This window comes from Peromyscus maniculatus, chromosome 3 (assembly GCF_049852395.1).
Source record: "Peromyscus maniculatus bairdii isolate BWxNUB_F1_BW_parent chromosome 3, HU_Pman_BW_mat_3.1, whole genome shotgun sequence".
In the NCBI taxonomy this organism is placed as follows: Eukaryota; Metazoa; Chordata; class Mammalia; order Rodentia; family Cricetidae; genus Peromyscus; species Peromyscus maniculatus.
The window spans coordinates 52,045,422-52,065,817 of NC_134854.1; the positions used below are offsets into that span (position 1 = coordinate 52,045,422).

General features: G+C 46.1%; 1 protein-coding gene across 2 annotated transcripts in view; it reads right to left on the minus strand.

The window, feature by feature from the left end:
- The window catches only part of Tbxas1 (thromboxane A synthase 1), a 169,318-nt gene that overhangs the window by 71,814 nt on the left and 77,108 nt on the right, over nucleotides 1-20,396 (minus strand). For both annotated transcript variants that reach the window (XM_076566458.1, XM_076566459.1), the window contains one exon: nucleotides 3,843-3,959. In XM_076566458.1, coding sequence (XP_076422573.1) covers nucleotides 3,843-3,959 — 117 coding nt within the window. The remainder of the gene's footprint in view (nucleotides 1-3,842; nucleotides 3,960-20,396) is intronic.

Consider the following 20,396-nt stretch of genomic DNA (forward strand, 5'->3'; position numbering starts at 1 on the left):
TCCCAGGGAGTGGTGGTAGAAAGCAGAAAGGTATATAAGGCATGAGGACCAGAAACTAGGTGCATTTGGCTGGTTAAGCATTTGGCTGGTTAAGCTTTTAGGTTTTGAGCAGCACAGTTCAGCTGAGACCCATTCGGATATGAGGACACAGAGGCTTCCAGTCTGAGGAAACAAGAGAAGTTGGCCAGATGAGGTTAGCTGTGGCTTGTTCTGTCTCTCTGATCATCCAGCATTTCACCCCAATAACTGGCCCCGGGTTTGATTTTATTAATAAAATTTTAAGATTTTTAAGATTCCTGCTACAGATATTGATCAGCTTTCTGCCACTATGAAAACACACCTGAGACAAGTTCTTTATACAGAGAATGCGTTTCTCTTGGCTCACGCGTTTGGATGGTTCAGCCCGTGGTCAGCCAGCCCTATGGTGTGACAGCACACCATAGATAGGGTTTGTGTCCGAGCCAAACCTCTGACTGCACATCCAGGAAGAGAAGGAATCAGATGTTTGGGATGCCAGTCCCCTTTCAGGGATGTACCTCCTATCAACTCCCAGCACGGACGTGGTGGGACCCAGCCTTTACTACACGGGCCTTTAGGAGGCATTCAGGACCCCAGGAATGGAAGGGAGCCCATGTCATCATCATGTCAATGCAGCTGCCTGCTTCCTCCTCAAGGCATCCTCCCCTCTTGTGTACCCGAAGGTCACCTGCCACTCTCCTGCTGACTCTCGCAATCTTACAAGAGTCTGTGAAAGTTAGTCCTTCAAGTTGGAAGAGTGTAGAGGAAAGCACAGATGTGCGGGTTCCACTATATCTTCCCTCTTTCCGATTAGTTATGACATCCAAAAAGAAAAAATAAAAGCACTAACCTGCCCTGAGGGCATCCCATTATTTATGTGTTTCCGTTGGAGAAGTATGGATTTAGTTTCAATTTTGTTTCCTGAAATTAAATCCATTTACTTCCTGGTTCACAATAAAATTGCACACAATTCCAGGATTACTCACAGCCTTTGGTAAGGAATCTAGTGAAAGACTGTCAGGACCTAAATAAATCTCCCAGCTACCCTTTTAAAAGCACGACCGTTTTTGGAGGATGGGTGGAAAACCTGGCAGGTTAACCAGGCGAGATTTCTCTAACAACAACAACAACAATACTAGGCAATACTCAGCAATCCATTCTATAAATCCTAACCACTAGTCTATCACGATTCTATGATCCTGCTGGTCCCTTCTTCCTGAAGCGAGATGCATCAATCACATTTGCTCTGGCTTTACCTCTGCATATTATCCCCACTAAGACTAAAGCCAAAAGCAATTTATTTTTAAATGAAAATGTGACCTCACTTGACTCCCAGCTTTTTCAAACAAGCAAGCCAAAGCCATAGAAACCTGCATGCACACACACAATGCTGATCATAAAGTGATTCTGAGCACTGTTGACTGAGGCAGCCTAACCTAAGATGGACGAAGCCAAGGGGTGCTTACAGGTTAAGAAGGCCTCCAGAAATCAACAGGGTGCTCAGGAAGGAGGTGTGTGGTATTCGGGTGCAGGTGGGGGAGACCATAGCTCTCAAAGTGTCAAAGGAAAATGTGGGGGGGTCATCACGCCCCCACCTTTCCCCAGGGTACTCTCAAGCAGGAGCAGCAGGAAATATTAGATAGAAAGATAGCTAAAGAGAGAGAGACAGACAGACAGACAGAAACACAGAATAGCCTCGGGAGGGCCTGGATCCTTATCCATCAGGCCCTGACTGTCTCTGCCAAAGGACTTTTAAAGGAATGCCAAGGGGAGGAGCCAAAAACCTCCCCCCAGCACAGCCAAGTGCAGACCCTCCCCACCACCTGGCGACCTTGCCCGTGGTCAAATCATCCCCTTGTGCAGCTCTGCTGTGTCGGGCAAACTCCGATCTCGCAAGGAAACTTCTGTGAGCTCCCACAGGAAAAGTCTCACAATTCCAAAGAGAAGCAGACTTTGTGTTTGTGTATTTAGAATAAACCCTGGGGGTGATAAACCCTGAAGTTTGGTGACAGAAGTCCAAAAGCCTTTGCTTCAGGAAGGACTGGAAATGTTGAGGCCTCACCACTCTCTCCATGTAGCTGCGGGCCTGGGCTCAGCATCCCTGCCCTGTCTCGTTTTCCTCTGTCTCTTTGTGACCTGCTTTGTCTACTTCCATGTGGACGGCCTGTGAGTTTGTAAGGAGAAGGCCAACAATTTGCAACATCCTCTTACTTAGCCTTTTCTTTTTCAATGATGTGTCTGTGTCTGTGTGTGGGTATGTATGTGCATGCAAGTGTGGCTGCCCAAGGAGGCCGGAAGAGGGCATCAGATCCCCTGGAGCTGGAGTTACAGGGGGTTGTGAGCCACCGTGTGGGTGCTGGGAACCAAACTTGGGTCCTCCATGAGCGCAATGTGGACTCTGAACCCTGGAGCCCTCTCTACAGTCCCTTGATTTCTTTCTTGATAATGTGACTTCCCTTTTATTTTTTTTCTTGTCACACAGCATTCACCCGTCCACTGAGCCACCATTACTAAGTGTCTATTATATACTTTGTGTGTGCAGCGAAAAGTTACAAAGATAACATAACAGGAAAAAGAAAAAACTTTGTCCCCTGGAGCATCCACAAAGCAGGATGAGGCACACAACCAACCCAGTAAATACATAAGCTGACCACAGCCCCTTGGAGTCAGAGAGAAATAAGACAGAGAAGACCGGACCTGGGAAAGCAGCAGAGAGGTGAGTGGTACAGTGAGGTGGGGCGACCGAGCAGAGCACCCCCACCCTGGGGCTGTCCAATTCAGGGTTTAGCAGAAGCCTGGAGGGACCCACAGGTTCTCAGGCACCTCAGACACTTTAATTCCATGTGACTTGGAGTAGCCAAGAAGAATTAGCTTTTAGTTTGGCTGGTCTGGTTTTTTGAGAGAAGGTCTCATTATATAGCTTAGGCTGACATCAAACTTGTAATCCTCCTGTCTCTGCCTCACCAATGCTGGGATTATAGGCAACAAGTTGTAATCTGCCCCTCGTCCCATAGTGAGAACCAATGAGCTAGAGGTCAAGGAAGCATCTAGAAACCATCAGGGTCACATCTGCTGGGGAGGGAGGTAGTCAGGACACACTTCTTGGGCAGCAACCTGTTCTGTCTGTTATCTCCTGGGCCTTCTTCCACAAGCAGCTGGGAATGGATGCTGGAGACACTGGCTCTGAGGAAATGCCAACACCAGCTTTGATAGGAAAGGGAGGGCCATTGGGTTGAGAAAGGAGAATGCCCAGAGCCATTTGTGACATCTCATGGAGCCTGATGTTACCTTGGCCTGGCTGCCCTCCTAGAGTTCTGCAGGGAGAGCACCTCTTCTTCCCCATCACTCAAGGCCAGCACTTCCGTATCTAAGACGCATCTCAGCCCTGCAAAGTGCTTCACCGTTCAGAAAACGGACCCTTCAGAAAACAGCCTCGCCCACAGGTAGTTTGAAGTTCACAATCTCTTACCTGGCCAGGACCTCCTGGGTGGGAGTTTGCATTTGAACAGGCTCCCCAGTCAATTACACATGAAAGTATGAGAAACACTGTTCTATTTTTCTCCCGAGTGCCTCAAAGTGCCTCAAGCAGTGTCCCGGGACAGAGCCAGGCTTGCAGTGTGAACCATTGATTTATGGTACCCGGGCATGCGGGACACCAGGGCAATGCAAAGACACTTTGCTTTCTCTAATGGATAGGCTGAGGGCCCCGGTGGGTGAGACACTTTGATGTACCACCTGGGCAGGCCTTGCACCTGGTCCATCTCTGCCTCACTTTGGAGAGAAGCCGGTTCAGTAAGAGAAAGAATCTGCTTCCTATCTCTTACCTCATTCAACTTCTCAGGACTGAAAGCAGACATCAGGGCACCTCTGACTTCTTCCCATCTTTTGTCGCGTAACAACAGGATGCTGTCTGCTACCGGCTTGGGTTCCAGCCCCGAGGCCTGAAGGAAAGTGACAAGCAGAGGGTTAGCATCCAGGGAGCCAAAGCCACTTCTGTTAGCTTCAACTGTCGACCAAGTCATCTGAGAAGGGAGTCTCGGTTGAGGGAATGGACAGATCAGATTGGCTTCTAGGCATGTCTGTGGGGGTTATCTTGATGGTTAATTGATGGAGGAGGGCCCCGCCCACTGTGGGCAGCACTAATCTCTGGGCGAGTAGTCCCGGGCTGTAGAAAAAGCCAGCGAAGCACAAGCCCAGGAGCGAACCAGCAAGCAGCGTTCTTCCGTGGTTTCTGCTTCAAGACCCTGCTGGAGTTCCTGCCATGACTTCCTTCAGCGATGGACTGTGATCTGTCTGGACGCACAACCCACACAGACCCTTCCTCCCCAAAGCTGCTTTCGGTCCGAGTGTCTCCTCACAGCTGCGGACTGAAAGCAGGACAGCGGTAACTGAAGGACATGGTGAAGACCCCTGTTAAACTCCACCAATAACCCAAACCTAGACTTCTCTTGCAAGGCCACAGAGCAGCTTTATACTGTCCATGGACAAGGATCTAGGACCAGCTGAGGACAACAGGGGACAGGTGGGCAGATCGGCTGGCCTTGTCCCAGTGAGAACATTATCAGAATAACACAGTGGCCTCGGTGTGCCCTGAGGCCCCTTGTGAGGCCCTCTGACAGTGCCCAAAGTGGGTTTCCTAGGGTTGAAGGTCACATCTGGATTTTGGGGCAAGAGATTTGGGGTGTCCTGGTTGATGGGGTTTGGCTCAGAGATGACAGAATTGTGTACCCATGTCCTTAGGATGTTGGAGGTGAGAGAAAGGACTACTGAACAAGTGTCCTTCAGAGGCACCCAGGAGAGAGGCTTCTAAGAGCTCATCTGCTGTGATGGTTCTATGCTCCAGCATTCACTGGGCTTTCCTTTTCTTTTTTAACTTTAACTTTGAAAATTCCATATGTGAGTACTGTATTTATATCATCCCCCCTCTCCTCCCATATGCATCCCTGATAACTCCTTCTCAAATTCATGATCTTATTTTTTAATTATAGATACACACACATAAAAGTTTATAAGTTCATTTAGTATTGCTCAGATGTGTTTGGAGCTGACCTTTGGGATTGGATAACCTATGGGGGGGTCTCATCCTTGGAGAAGACTAATTCTCCCTCTCTCAGCAACTATCAATTGCCTGTAGCTCTTCATCTAGGGATGGAATCTTGTGAGATTTCCCTATATATGTTGGTATGTCAACTGGTGGTGTAATTTTTTTTAGGCCTTGTCATTTTTCTTTTATTGAAAAAATATATTTTTTTCGTACTATATATTCTGATTATAATTTCCCCTCCAGTTACTCCTCCCACGATCTTGCCATTCTTCAAGCCTTGTTTAGGCAACAGCATTATTGAGAGTTTCTGGATGCGGCTTCCCTGTCGTGTAGAAGACACTACCTCGAAGAAGGTCCTCTGGCTCCTGCAGTCTTTCTGTCCCACTCCTCTAGTGTCCTCTGAGCCTTAGGTGTGTGTGTGGGGGTTATAGGTCTATCAGCTGGGGCTGGGTACCCCATGGCCAGTTGTGGCTTTCTGAAATGGTCTCTGTTGACTGCAAAAAGAAACCCCTTTGATGAAGGGTGAGATACACATTTGTCAAGCAAAGGATGAGATCTGCATTTACATATATGCCAGGCATGGAGGTAGGCCTGTGAGTGTGCAAATGGCAGGGGGGGATGGGAGTTGCAGGGACTCAGCAGGCACAGCGGACGTGTGAGCCTTGTGTCTGGAGGTAGGCCTATGAGTGTGCAAATGGGGGGATGGGAGTTGGAAGAACTCAGCAGGCACAGCGGATGTGTGAGCCTTGTGTCTGGAGGTAGGCCTGTGAGTGTGCAAATGGGGGGATGGGAGTTGGAGGGACTCAGCAGGCACAGCGGACGTGTGAGCCTTGTGTCTGGAGGTAGGCCTGTGAGTGTGCAAATGGCATGGGGTGGATGGGAGTTGGAGGGACTCAGCAGGCACAGCGGACGTGCGAGCCTTGTGTCTGGAGGTAGGCCTGTGAGTGTCTTTGTTTTACTCTTAATCGACATAGATTTGCTAAATGTCCAGTGTGGGCATTATGGCTTGAATTGCACCTCCTGAAAGGTTATATATTGAAATCTGGATCCCTAGAACTCCCTATTTGGGCATAGGGATTTTAAAGGGTATCTAAAATAAATAAGGCTTTATGGTGAGCCCTAGTCCAATGTGTTTGGTATCTGTATGTTCTTATAAGATTAGGACACAGGGGGTTGGGGATTTAGCTCAGTGGTAGAGCACTTGCCTAGTAAGCACAAGGCCCTGGGTTCAGTCCTCAGCTATGGTTAAAAAAAAAAAAAGATTAGGACACAGACATGCAAACAGAGGACCACGGGGGATGTAGAAGACAGTCATTTAAGCCAAGAGACAGATCACAGATGATATCAACCCTGACCTCACTCATACTTCCAGCCTGTCCAGAACTGTGACAAAATGCATTCCTGGGTGTGGGTCCCTCAGTATAAGATACTCAGCTATGGTCTTCCCAGAAAGTTCATACAGAGTGTTCAAGAACTTGTTACAGACAGTACTGAGCAGGAACACTTGGCTTTGGCCCTTGTATTGGTTTGCTTTCTGTTGATATGGCAAAGACCATGACCAAAAGCAACTTGGGGAGGAAAGGGTTTATTTTACCTTACCATCATGGAAGAAGTCAGGGCAGGAACTTGGAGGCAGGAACTGAGGCAGAGACCGTGGAGGAACATTACTAACCGACTTGCTTGTTTTCTTATACAACCCAGGGTGACCGTCACAGTGAGCTGGGCCCTCCCACATCAGTCCTTCATAACAGTTTTTTTTTTTTTTAAATGCCCCACAGCCTTGCCTACAGACAATTTGATGGAGGCATTTTCTCACATGAGGTTCCCTCCTCCTAGATGATTCTAGCTTGTGCCAAATTGACAAAAAGTTAACGGCCCTCGTGAGGCTGACGGCCGAGTGGAGAAGCAGAGGAGAGTGAATATCATCACAGTTTATGAGAAAGTGAGTTTCTCAAGGGGAAGACTGGGTGTGGGGCCATGTTATGGGGTTACATGGTCAGGATCCTGGTCCTGAGAATAAGCCATTTAGAAACTGAGCCAAGAAACATACAAAGGAGTCCCTTCCTAGGACCTTCTCCGTTCCCTCCTCCCCCAGGCCACTCTCCCATCCTAAAGGCAGCCATGCCAGCTGTGGTTACAAATGGTACCCTCCCTGTTCGTCAGTGTGGCCCCAGCTCTGAGGATGCAGGAGGATGCTGGGACCAAGCACTCTGCAGGACCATGTGTGCCTTGGGGGCTCCACTATTTCCTTTCACTGTTTTAATTATAGCTGAAGCACGAAGCCAGCCATCATAATTCAAACGCCTTGTAAAAACTCCTATTTAGAGGAAAATTATAATTTTCTGATAAAATATGAACACTCAAAATAAGCCATAAAACATAACTGCAAAGTATCTAGAGGATTTAATTATATATTAGAACCAAGTTGCTGGGATATTTTTCTGCAGAGGAATACCTCTCTATATTTAGAATGAGATTCTTTAGGAGTGCCGTGGCCACTAAATTATGGTTTTATGGAATTTTTGGAACATAATCTGTTTATTTAGGTTCCAGAGTCAAAGGAGGAAATCATACATTATGGATATTTATAGAGTGGCAAAGCCCTAGCCTGTGCCACACTGCTAAGACTTTTCACTTGGAAAAAAAAAGTGAGACACAGGTTTATACGGTTCTGCTACAACAGACTCCATTGTTGAGTCAGGGTCAAGATTGACTGGATTTGATCCGTCCTTGAGACTTAAGAAATGGGAGGCTGGGGAGCCAGCAAAATGCTCATTGAGGCCCTGAATTCCACCCTCGGAACCCACGTAGAAAAAGGATGGATGTGGCGTGTGCATGTATAATCTTAGCACTGGGGATGAGGAGATGGGCAGATCTCGGGGGCTTGCTGGCCATCCAGCCCAGCCTACTCAGCAGGCAAGCTCTAGCGCAATTAGAGATCATGTCTCAAAACAAACAAACAAAAACCCTAAGTGGATGGCACCTGAGAAATGACACCTGTGTTTGACCTCTGGCCTACACACACACACACGCACCTGTGCCCCTGTATACAGACACAGAAGACCTAAGGGTTCCTGCTCTCTTCCATCTTATAGGGAAAATAGCTCACTCTCCATGTAGTATGTTATTAGACTCCCAACTGCCCCTTAGCCTGCTGTATCTTCAGACTGGTTCTACTGGAGTCCTCCGTGGCTTTGCTTTTGGGGTTTTTCATTTGTGTGTTTTTGATAGTCAAAGTCAGGGGTAACACTCACGGAAGTATTTCATGTCTAAACATGTATTAGAACAAAAAGAACAGCAAAGTGGTCATTTCAAAAGACGGCCAGAAGGTATTTACGGCAAGTGTATTCTTTTCTCGTGGCTGTGACACGAAGCGACTTGAGAGGAGGGTTTCAGTTGGGCGTATGGTTTGAGGGGATGTGGTTCTTCATGGTGGAGGAGGCCTGCAGCACGTGGCTCTGTGATAATGGGGGAGTGTGGCAGCTGCTTGTCCACATCTCAGTAGATCAGGAAGCAGAGGGACAGAAAATAGGCCATGTTCCCCAGTGACCCACTTCTTCCAAGGAGGCCCTTTGTCCTAGAGACTCCCCCACCTCCCCAAATAGCACAGCTGGCTGAGACTAAGTGTTCAGTTACATGAGCCCGAGGAAGAGATCGCACACCCAAACCTTCAGCCTCTGGCTGCCATAGGTTTATGGACATCTCCTAATGCAATATGTACTCAGTCTATCTTCAAAGGTTCCCCCAGCCTCACAGTTCTAACTGTTCAAGAGTCCAAAGTTTTTTCTGAGACTCAAGGTTGTGGGCCCTTGTAAAACAAGCAAACAAGCCATGAGCTGCACCTGCCTACACACCGAGTGAGCATTCCCAAAATGGCGGAATGGGAGCCCAACCAAAAGATCGGTCCCAAACCAAACCCAAGCCTAGCAAGACAAACACTACACAGCACAGCTCTCTGTCTGATATCAGGGCTTGAGTAATGCCACCTCTCAGCTCTGTTGTCTGTAATACATGTGGTCTCTCCTTAGGTCCAGTTCCTCCCAGGGCTCGATGGTTTCCTCCACGAACATCCCATGTTTATGGCATCTCCAACAAAGGCTCCAACTTCATAGCTTCATTCACAGTCTTTTCAGGAGCTTCATGTGGGGAAATCTAACCCTGCTACACATTCTCCGGCCTCTTCTATTTTCTGAAACCTTGGTGCAAGATTCTATGACCCTGTAACTCTTGGTTTCTACATGCCTGAAAAATCAGCACAATGTTGACAAGGAATCCAATTCTTCTCCTGGATGGAGATTATAGCCTAGCCCACTGGGCTACAGGCACACTAGGCTCTGTTTATCCTCATGACTGGAACTGGAAAAACCTTCCCTAGATGGCCATGCCCATGAACCCGACTGTAACTGTCTACGTTTCTGATGGCGTGCTGATCTTTCTAACTTTTAACAGAATGACCCATTATATAATGCTTACAATATTCTAAGGCTTTCCTAGTCCACAGCTCCAAACTCTTCAAAATCCTTTCCATAGCCCTGCTCTAAAGGCCTATGAACCACATGTAGTCATAGCCACAACTCATTTCTCAGCACCAGTTTTCGGTATCAGCTTTTTATCTCATGGCTGTGACCATATACCCAACAAGAAGAGACTTAGAGAAGAAGAGTTTGCTTAGGTTGACAGAATGGGGACAATGTGGTGATATTTTATTTGTGCTGAAATGTGATTTTTAGTTGTATGTTAATAAATAAAGTTTGCCTGGAGATCAGAGGTCATAGCGAGCCATAAACAGAAGTCAGGCGGTGGAAGCCCACACCCTTAATCCGATCACATGGCAGGCAGAGTCTCTGTGTGGTCAAGGACACAGCCAAGCGTGGTGACACATGCCTTTAATCCCAGTACCAACCATAGAGACCTGGAGGTCTGTATAGACAGGCAGTGGCGCAGAAGTCATACCGCTGGGCTTAGAGCCAATGAGAAGGCAGAACAGGAAGGCAATAAAAGCGCAGGTTAGACAGGAAGAAGCTCTCTCTGGGGAAGCAACAGTGAGGTGTTAAGCTAAAGCTCTTCGCTGTCTCTCTCATCTCTTTGACTATTACCCCTGTATCTGGCTCTGTATTTCTTATTTAATAAGACTGTTTAGAAATTCATCTACAGAGCAAGGCGGAAGGTGGCTCTGTGGCCATGGGGATTGTGGCAGGTGCTTGTCCACATTTTAGTGGTTCAGGAAGTAGAGAAGGGACAGGAAATGGACCTGGGATATAAATCTCAAGGCCTATACTTGAGTGCACCACTTTATGCAGCTAGACCACACCCCCTAAAGGTTCTAGTACCTCTCCAAACAGCACGGCTATTGGAAGACCAAATATCCAAATGCATGAGCTGGGGGGGGGGGCATTTTACATAAAACAGAACAAAAACACAGGTGTGAATCAGCTGTCATACTCTAGGATGTCTATCTGCAAAAGAAAAAACTTGAAAATGCAGGCCGTGGGACTTGGCGTGTGCCCAGTGAATATTTATTGGATTCATATGACACACGAGAAGGAGTTTCGGTTGTTTCTGTGACCCCGAGGTGTGGAATTGGAAAGAGCTCACAGGAAAATCACACCTATCTCCAGGGGAGCAAGCTCTTTAATCAAAATTCTTAATCATTCAAAGGCGAGCCACGCGGCCTTCAGCAGTGAGCTCCCCATCAGCAGAAGGATGACGCACAGCTTACTAGGAACACACTTCCAGAAGTTTGGCCCCTGGCTTGGGGACAGGACCTAGATGACTTTCTAGAACTCTCCCGACCTGAGGCTTCATCTCCAGATCATCATGCCAGTTGACATTTTGTTTTATTTTGTTTGGAGACAGGGTCTCGCCATGTAGTCTAGGCTGACCCCAGACTCTCCATCTTCTTGCTTTTTGGCCTGCTGAGTACTGGAATTACAAGCATGTGGTACCAGGCTGTTTTTTTAAAATAAATTTTGAAAAGTGAATACACATATACAAAATTAACCTGTTTTTTAAAGATTAGTGCAGTGCTGAGTGCTTTCCACTGCTAGGTGGCCGTTACCACCGCCGTGCGCACAGCTCTCTTTCATATTTCAGTTTCTCATGTGCATCTGTCTATGCATAGTACCCGGTACTGTGTTACATAGAGCATTTTCATATAAGCATGTGCTGTATATAGAGCATATTCACTTCCATACCCTACTACGCACCACCACCCTGCCTGATCCTTTGTTCCCAGGGCGGTTTTGCATCTAATCTCATGTCATACACATGTGCATGGCTTTATATATCTGTTTAAAATCTAGGAACCACAAAGGAGAGAAAAAAAATCTGGTTTTTGAGACAGGCTTAATTTGCTTAGGTGATGATCTCTGATTGCATCCTGCAAATAATGTAGCTTTGTTCTTTTTTTTATGGCTGAAAGAAAATGCTGTTGTGGATAAATATCACCTTTTCTTTATTCTTTCTTCTTCTGCTGGATACAAAAATCAGTTCTGTACCATAGTCACTGTGAATTACACAGCCGTGATCCCTGATATGAAATCTCTGTGATGTGTTGACTTGGAACACAGAAGAATTTCCATCATCTACACCTGCAGCTCTGCCTGCTGGACCACACCCCTGCTCCACAGCTCTGCCAATGCATTGTCCTCATTAGCTTTACTGAGGAAGGTCCTGGAAAGTCTTGAGGGCCCTTGAAGGAGTAAAGGGTAACTGGCTGGGCAGAGGGAGACTTTGGGTCTTCAGAAAGGAGCTCCAGGGACACAGGGCTCTCTAGACCCTTGTCTGTCCATCTGGCCATGTATGCTAAGTGTCCGTGAAGGTGCCTCCGAGTTCTTTCAGGCCACATGTATGTAACATACAGGCCAGAACCTGTAGGCTATCTGTGCAGTGAATTGCAACCAGCACACAGGAAGAAGAGCCAAGTGTGGTGTCTCATGCCTATAATCCCAGGACCTGGGAGAATGAAGCAGGGGAGGTGTGTGGGTATGGGGCTAGGCCAGCCTAAAGAGCGAGGTCCTGTCAGAACAGTAACAAAAGTCAGAACACAAAAATAAAGAAAATACAAAAAAATGAGAGAAAGAAAGAGAGCAAAGAAAGGGGATAAAGAGAAACAAGAAATACAGTAGGAAGTCTTGAGTTTTTCATAAATGTTTGGGATTTTGTTGTCCAGCTCATTTGTCATAGGTGTTGCGTATCTATGTGTATATGTATGTGTCAACATCAAAAATGTATCTCTTACTGTTGGTCACTGCCAGTTTCTTACTATTAGTCAAGCAAGTTGGAAAAGCCTATTCTAATCCAAACCCCAACCCTTCGGGTCATCTTCTCTTTCTACTAAAAGCTTATCAGTCACAACTCTGAAGTCTCTTTGATCAGCCAAGGCCAGCTCACTCCACCCCCATGGCCACCACCCTGGCTGTGGTCACCATTATCTCTGCCCTAACTGACTGCCCGGCTTCCAGCCTTATCACACCCATCCATTTTCCACACTGCAGGATCTTTCCAGGATGTGAAAGTTGATCTCCTGTGACTGGAGAGTGAGCTGATGGTTACAGGAGGAAAGCGGGATCGAGGAAGGCTGGGCAAGGGGTTCTGAGCTGTGGCTAGGCAGGAGCAAGAGGCTCTGGTGTACGCTGTGTGATAACCTTGGATGACAGCAGTGGAGGGTGTGTTTCAGAAAGCTAAAAGAAAGGAGACTGCATTAGTCTACCGTGAAGATGACAAAGGAGAGGAAAGACAGATATGATTAACCTGCTTTGAACATCACACAACGTAAGGGTGCCTCATTATTATGCAAATCATTACATTTTAAACAATATTATTGTGTGAGCATGATGTGTATGAGTGCATATGAAGTTAGGGGCAATTTTAGAGTCAATTCCCTCTCTTTACCTTCATGTGGGGTCCAGGGATTGAACTCGGGTTGTCAGGCTTGCACAGGGAACACTTTTACTCAACACACCATCTCGCCAGCCCTTATGATGCCTTTTAGCATTAGATAAAAGAAAAAGACCACAAAAGCAGAAATAGAGCCTCATCCAACGGCTCCTTGTGAGAATTCCTCTCACTTGTTTGTAAGCCAAGGGATGCTTTCACTAGCCCCTACTCTTCCCAGACACCGCACAGGGCCAGCAGGATGTCTTTGACCCTGTGTTTTGCTGTTGTTGCTATTTGTTTCTTTCTTTTCTTTTCTTTTGTTCAGCATGTGTGTGGTCATGTGTGTGCGGGTGCCCATGTGTGCACATATGCATGAGGAGACCCTGGGTAGCATTCTTGGGAGCCATCTACCTTGTTTCTTGAGATATGGTCTCTCATTGGCCTGAACCTTAGCAGGCACACCAGACTGGCTGGCCGGCCAGCCTTGGGGGTCAGTCTGTCTGTCTCCACAGCACTGGGGTTACACCCCATGCTCTTGCACGCAGCCTTTTCACACGGGTTCTGGGCATCGAGCACCCGCCTCGGGCTTGTCATGCACTCCCTCACTCGCCTCTTTATAACTTCTCAGTCCTCTGTTGAAATAGTGTGACGATACAGGGCGCGGCCTTCTAGAAGTCCAGGCTGGGCTTGGGCAGGATGATGCAGAAGTCATAGCCTGGCTCTGGGTAAGCTTTAGGAGTGATCTATTTAGGCCTCTGTCTCCTGATAAACTGTCAATGATATTTACTTATTCTCTAGCAGGGATGCGAAGTTTCTCACTTAACTAATGTTTGCTTGGTACCGGCTATAAGCAAGGCCCTGTATTTGCATTCTTGAGATACATTTGTGAATAAAACCAAACTCTCTCTCTGCATCAATTCTAAAGGAGGAAGGCAGACAGAAACGTAAGGTACATTTAACACACACCTTGCCCACCCACTGTGCTGGGCAAGTCCCTCTTCATGGCCAGACAAGGAGAGAAACAGATGTGGTGTGCTTGGGAAGGCAGAGCCCGCAGGATTCCCTGACAGATTAGTATGGGGTGGGAGAATGTGAGCATTGGTCTTCATTGTGGACATGACTGGATTTGGGATCACCTAGGAGATCCACCTAGATGTGTCTGTGAGGCTGTTTCCAGAGAGGTTTAACTGAGGAGGATGACCCGCCCTTAATGAGGAATACCAGTATTCGTATCTGCTTTCTGACTGCATGTGAAACGGGACCAGCCACCTCCCGCTTTCATCACCCGCCTTCTCGCCGTGGTAGACTTCTTTCTTCAGCCTGTGAGGTGAAATAAGCGCTTCCTCCCTTAAGTTGCTTCTTGCCGTGTGTTTGGCCACATCAGCAAGACAGTGACGAGTACAGAGACCAGGGTCAAGGATGACACCAAGAGTTTTGAACTGAGCAACAGGGAGGATTGTATCAATACAGCTAAGACACTTAGAGCATCCCTGGCATGCAGTATTTGAGGCTACTTCATGTCATTCGGCCCTCATCATCCTCTCTTAAGGCTCCATCATCTCCTCCACAGCTCATCTCTTTACCTGGAACTCTTGGTCCCATTCCAGCCCCTTTCTCTCTTGTCTGCTAGCTCCTACTTTCCACAGAGAACACAGCTGAGCAAACACTTCCCAAAGGAAGCTCCATCGCCTGGACATCGCTCCAATGCCCCTGTACAAATGATACGTTTCATTCCCACTTTGGGAAGGCTTTCATGTGTAGAAGCCAGGATTTTTCTTGAAGGAATTTGTAAAGAAGGGCTTTTTAGGAGTCAGCTCAAGTTCACGACCAGCAAGTGGTACCAAAGCAACCTCGTGATTTCTTCTTTCCTAGAGAGGCTGATCTGTAGACGCAGGAAAGGGAGCATTTATGACTTACTTCCAAGGACATTCTTATGGAGAAGGAAGAGAACTAGTGGGTGGGTAAATAACTCTTTTGGGTGTTTTCATGGCTGATAGAACAAAGACAGATAAACTCTACCAATCTGGAGTCAAGCAGAAAACCATAGGTTTCGACACTGGGCCTAATCCAATTGCGTATGTTATTTGTTATTGCCATAATAAACTACTGATTTGCAGTAATCAAAGCTGAGATTAATGCTTGAAGGAGCACAATTGAACATTAAGCCAGACTACTGCCCGAGCCAACAAAAGCCGATTCCAAAATCTGTCAGAAACTTACAAGAAAGAAAAACTTTCTCATGAACACAGATCCAAGAGGCATTTAAGCAAAACTCTAGCTAGTATGATCTAGTGACATATTAAAGAATAATTTATCAAAACCAAAAAGGGCTTTTTCAAGGAGTGTAGGCCTTGAAAAGTAACCACATATAATTTGTTGCATTAACACAGTAAAGGAGAAGACTTATACAATCTCAACAGATGCCAAGAAATATTTAATAAATTTAATAGTTAGTAAATTTAATATTTAATAAATTTCAATAGTCAAATCTTAGCAGACTATGAATAAAATGACATATGCCTGGTGGTGGTGGCACATGTCTTTAATCCCAGCACTCAGGAGGCAGGGACAGGTGGGTCTCTGTGAGTTTGAAGCTAGTCTGGTCTACAGAACTAGTTCCAGGACAGCCAGGGCTACACAGAGAAACCCTGTCTCAAAACAAAACAAAACAAACAAAAAACCCCAAACCAGAACCATGAAATATGTACAAATTTGCATAGAAGAAATAAAGCTGTATTTATCATAGACGGCGTGGAGGAATAGAAAGTTCAAGGAGTGTCTGCCACCATACCATTTGAATTTGTACTGAGTGTAAGCCTGCTGAGTGCAAGCTAAAACTGTCCATTTCTTTAATGCACTAGGCTGGCCTCAAACTCAGAAATCTGCCTGCCTCTGCCTTCCAAGTGCCATGAAAGGCATGTGCTGCCAAGACCAGCTTTAAAATTGTCTAATTGCTAAGAAATATATTTAACAAATGATGTAAAAAACCTCTACATTGAAAATACCAACCATTACTAAGACAAAGAGGATGTTAATGATGGAAAGAGGCCACATCGACAGATTTGGAAACTATATTGTTGACATGCCAATTCTTCAAAAGTAGACAAGCTGATTCAAAACTGTATGCAAAGAATCAAAGGACCTCAAAGTCAGGATAAATGATACTTTTATCTTTCAAATGTATTGTAATGATAGAATAGTTATCTACCCTATAGTATTAGGGTAACAAATCAATCAATGGCGCAAGACAGGATCCAGAAATAAACACACACACACACACACACACACACACACACACACACACACAAAAAAAAAAGTCTTGATTTGTGACAAAGGGATTATTTAGTAAAGTGGGCATTGAATGGTCTTCTCCACAAATGATACTGGAGCATTTAGATATCAAAGTGATCCATCCCTTACTTCATACCAGAAAGTCATTTGGAGATGGCCATAGCCCTAAGAGTGAAAGGCAAACCGAGTGAAACTTACAGAATGCTTTCCAAAGCTTGGAGGCAGGAAAGAGTTCTTAAACAGAATAACCAAAGTAATGCCGTTAGAGGTTTTGATAATCTAAACTTTATTATCAAACGATATCATTAAGAAAATGATCAAACCATTCTTGGGCATATACCCAAGGAATGCTCAATCATATTACAAGGACACTTGCTCAACTATGTTCATAGCAGCTTTATTTGTAATAGCCAGAACCTGGAAACAACCTAGATGCCCCTCTACCAAAGAACGAATTAAGAAAATGTGGTACATATACTCAATGGGGTACCACTCAGCCGTTTAAAAACAGTGACATCATGAGGTTTGCAGGCAAATGGATGGAACTAGAAAATATCATCCTGAGTGAGGTAATCCAGACTCAGAAGGACAAACATGGTATGGACTCACTCGTAAGTGGATACTAGATGTAAAGCAAAGGATAACCAGACTACAACCCACAGCTCCAGAGAAGCTAGCTAACAAGGAGAACCCTAAGAGTGACGCATGGATTACCCTGGGGGAGGGGAAATAGATGAGATCTCCATGAGTAAACTGGGGGTGAGGGGGAACAATAGAGGGTAGGGGATGGAGGATGAGAGCATAAGGGAGTGGGATGGTGGAGCTGGAACAAGGATGGAGTGGGAGAGCAATAAAAGAGATACCATGATAGAGGGAGACATCATGGGGATAGGGATAGGGAGAAACCGGGTGCTAGGGAAGTTCCCAGGAATCCATACAGCTTAGACTACTAGCAATAGTGGAGAGGGTGCCTGGACTGGCTTACCCCAGTAATCAGATTAGTGAATAACTGAATTGTTATCATAGAGCCTTCATCCAGTAACTGATGGAAGCAGATGCAGAGATCCACAGCCCAGCCCCAGCCTGAGCTCCAGGAGTCCAGTCAAAGAGAGAGAAGAGGGATTCTATGAGCAAGGGGCATCAAGACCATGATGTGGAAACCTACAGACAACCAGACCAAGCTAGTGGGAACTCATGAACTTTAGACCAACAGCCGTGGAGCCTCCATGGGAGTGGACTAGGCCCTCTGCATAATCAAGAAAGTTGTATAGCTTGATCTGCTTAAGGGGTCCCCTGAAAGTAGGATCAGGATCCATCCCTGATACATGAGTTGGCTTTTTGGAGCGCACCATCTATGGTGGACACCTTACACAGCCTTGATGCAGGGGGAGGGGTGTGAACCTGCCTCATTTGAATGTACCAGACTCTGCTGACTCCCTATGGGAGGCCTTACCTTGTCAGAGGAGGGAATGAGGAGTAGGTTGGCAGGGGAAGGCTGGCGGGGGGCGGGAGGAGGGAAGGGAGGGAGGAATCTGTGGTTGGTATATAAAATGAATAAAAAATTTCTTAATAAAAAATACACTATAAAAAAAAGAAAGTGATCAAGGAGCAGGGGAGATAGCTAAGTTGATAAAGTACTTGCTGGATACCCGTGAGGACCTGAGTTCAATCCCCAGGACTGGCGTGAAAATCCGGAGCATAGTAATGTGCACTTGTAGCCTCAGCAATGGAGAGTGGAGTCAGGAGATCCCTGGAGCTTACTAGCTAGGCAGCTACTCTAACAGCTAGCAAGAGACCCTGTCTCAAAAAAACCAGGTGGTGGTTCCTGAGGAACAATGCTAAAGCTGTGCTCTGGCCTACACACACACACACACACACACACACACACACACACACACACACACACACACACATCAAGAATGCTACAGACAGCCGGATGGCGGCGGCACACACCTTTAATCCCAGCACTCAGGAGTTCGAGGCCAGCCTAGGCTACCAAGTGAGTTCCAAGAAAGGCGCAAAGCTACACAGAGAAACCTTGTCTCAAAAAAAAAAAAAAAAAAAAACAAACAAAGAATGCTACAGACAAGGGGAAGATATCCCCAGTGTATTTTTTTTTTTTTTTTTTTTGTGCTGGGATTAAAGGCATGCACCACCACTGCCCGGCATCCCCAGTGTATTTATCTGACAAAAAAAAATTCAGGTCATATAAGGATGGCAATTAAATGATCAGAAAACAAAGTCAAACACCTGTTTAAAAATGGGCAAAAGTCTTACAAGCACAAAAGAGGACTTTCACTTTCACATGACAGGTGAGCATATGAAACAGTGCTGAGTATCATTATTCATTAGATACATGCCAATTAAAATGGCAGTGATATGTCACTACCCAGCAGGAAACAATGGAAACCGTGGAGGTATAGGGCTGGTAAGATGGAGCGCTCTGCCTCAGACTGCCGAGGTTTCAGCAGGCTCAACCACCTTGAAAACTGATCCGTGGTAACCCGGAAGGGCAGGCACACACCTGCTCTTGTGACTCAGCAATTGTGATCCCAGGGATCTGTTCCGAAGTGCATTTCCTTCATATGCACTTAACAATTTGACTCAGAGCAGTAAAAATCTAGCAACTCCCTACATGTCCAACAACAGAGGAACGAAAGATCTCGTATACATCAGAGAACTATACAGCAATAAACAAGATGGATTGCATTCACTTTAATGCCTGGTTGTAGATTAATCTTACAGATACACTGAGAAAAAAAATTAGCCAGGACAAAATGACACACTCTGTAAGTTATCATTTACATAAAATTCAAGAATGGGAAATACAAGGCTATGGTAATAGAATGTAAAGTATACATACATATATATATATATACACATACATATATGTATATGTATATACAGTAATAGAAAAGCAGTCACCTCTGAGTGGTAAGGACCAGAGCACTGGATAGAAACATGAGGAGACCCCGCCAAGTGTAGGATCTGCTCCAACCCTGAGCTGGCTGACAGTCACGTGAGTGCACACACATTCAAAAACACACTGAGTTTACAATCAAGATGTGTAGCCGGGTGGTGGTGGCGGCGGCGGCGGCAGCGGTGGCGGTGGTGGTGCACGCCTTTAATCTAAGCACTTGGGAGGCAGAGGCAGGCAATCTCTGAGTTCGAGGCCATCCTGATCTACAAATAACGTTTCAGGACAGCCAGGGCTACATAGAGAAACCCTGTCTAGAAAAAACAAAAACTAAACCAAGCCTAACAAATAAAAAACCCAAAACCAAAACAACAAAAGACCACACTGTGCCCCATATCTAATTTGTGTGGACTTGAGTGATAGCGAACACCAAAATGAGAATCTCCATATATGAGTGGAAGGCTTCAGGCTGGGACTTAAATACCTCTTCAGAACTGGGATAACCTACTGCATTTCTCACTGAAAGGGCCTTAATCAACAATAAGCTTGTTGGGCAGGGCCATCCCTGGCAGGAGAGAGGAAGCCTGGCCCACTTTGCTGATAAAGGCCCCTCTCAGTCTCAGGAAGTGTCCACTGTGATGTGGGATAGAATTAGACCTTGTGATCTTGGTGATTCTTTTCAGACATGGACCACAATTTAAGAGCTAAGTTAAGAACATCCTTTCTTCCCAAAGTTCCCTTGGCTAATTTAGTAGGTTTTTAAACTTTTTCCTTTATGATATAAATGAGACCTAAGATAAGCACTCTACCATTGTAGTGCTGGATCACCTTTGACTCAGATTTTCCATCTTGTGCACGCGGCTGAGGTTGCCACCTTTCAGAGACCACATCGATGCCTCCTGTGTTGTGATAGGTTCATCTCTCACGAGCTTCCACTGGCTTCCTTAGCCCTGGCTCATGCTAACTTCCTTATATCTCCCACGTGTTTCCCTGGAGTCCAGGTAACTGACTTCTGTCTAACGTGGATTCCCAACAGACTCTCACAAGGTCTAACCCTGGGCGTGTGTATCCTCAATCAGTGTACCCACTATTTGGAGCATGTAGGTCCTTGTGTCTTCTCAGCCTCAACGAGGCAAAAGAGGCAGGAGGCGGAGGAGGGTTGCAGGCGAGCAGAGTGGTGGAGGTTACACACTTCAAGGGATGCCATGTCACTCGCATGGTCACTGTTTGAGCACTGCCAACTGGTCA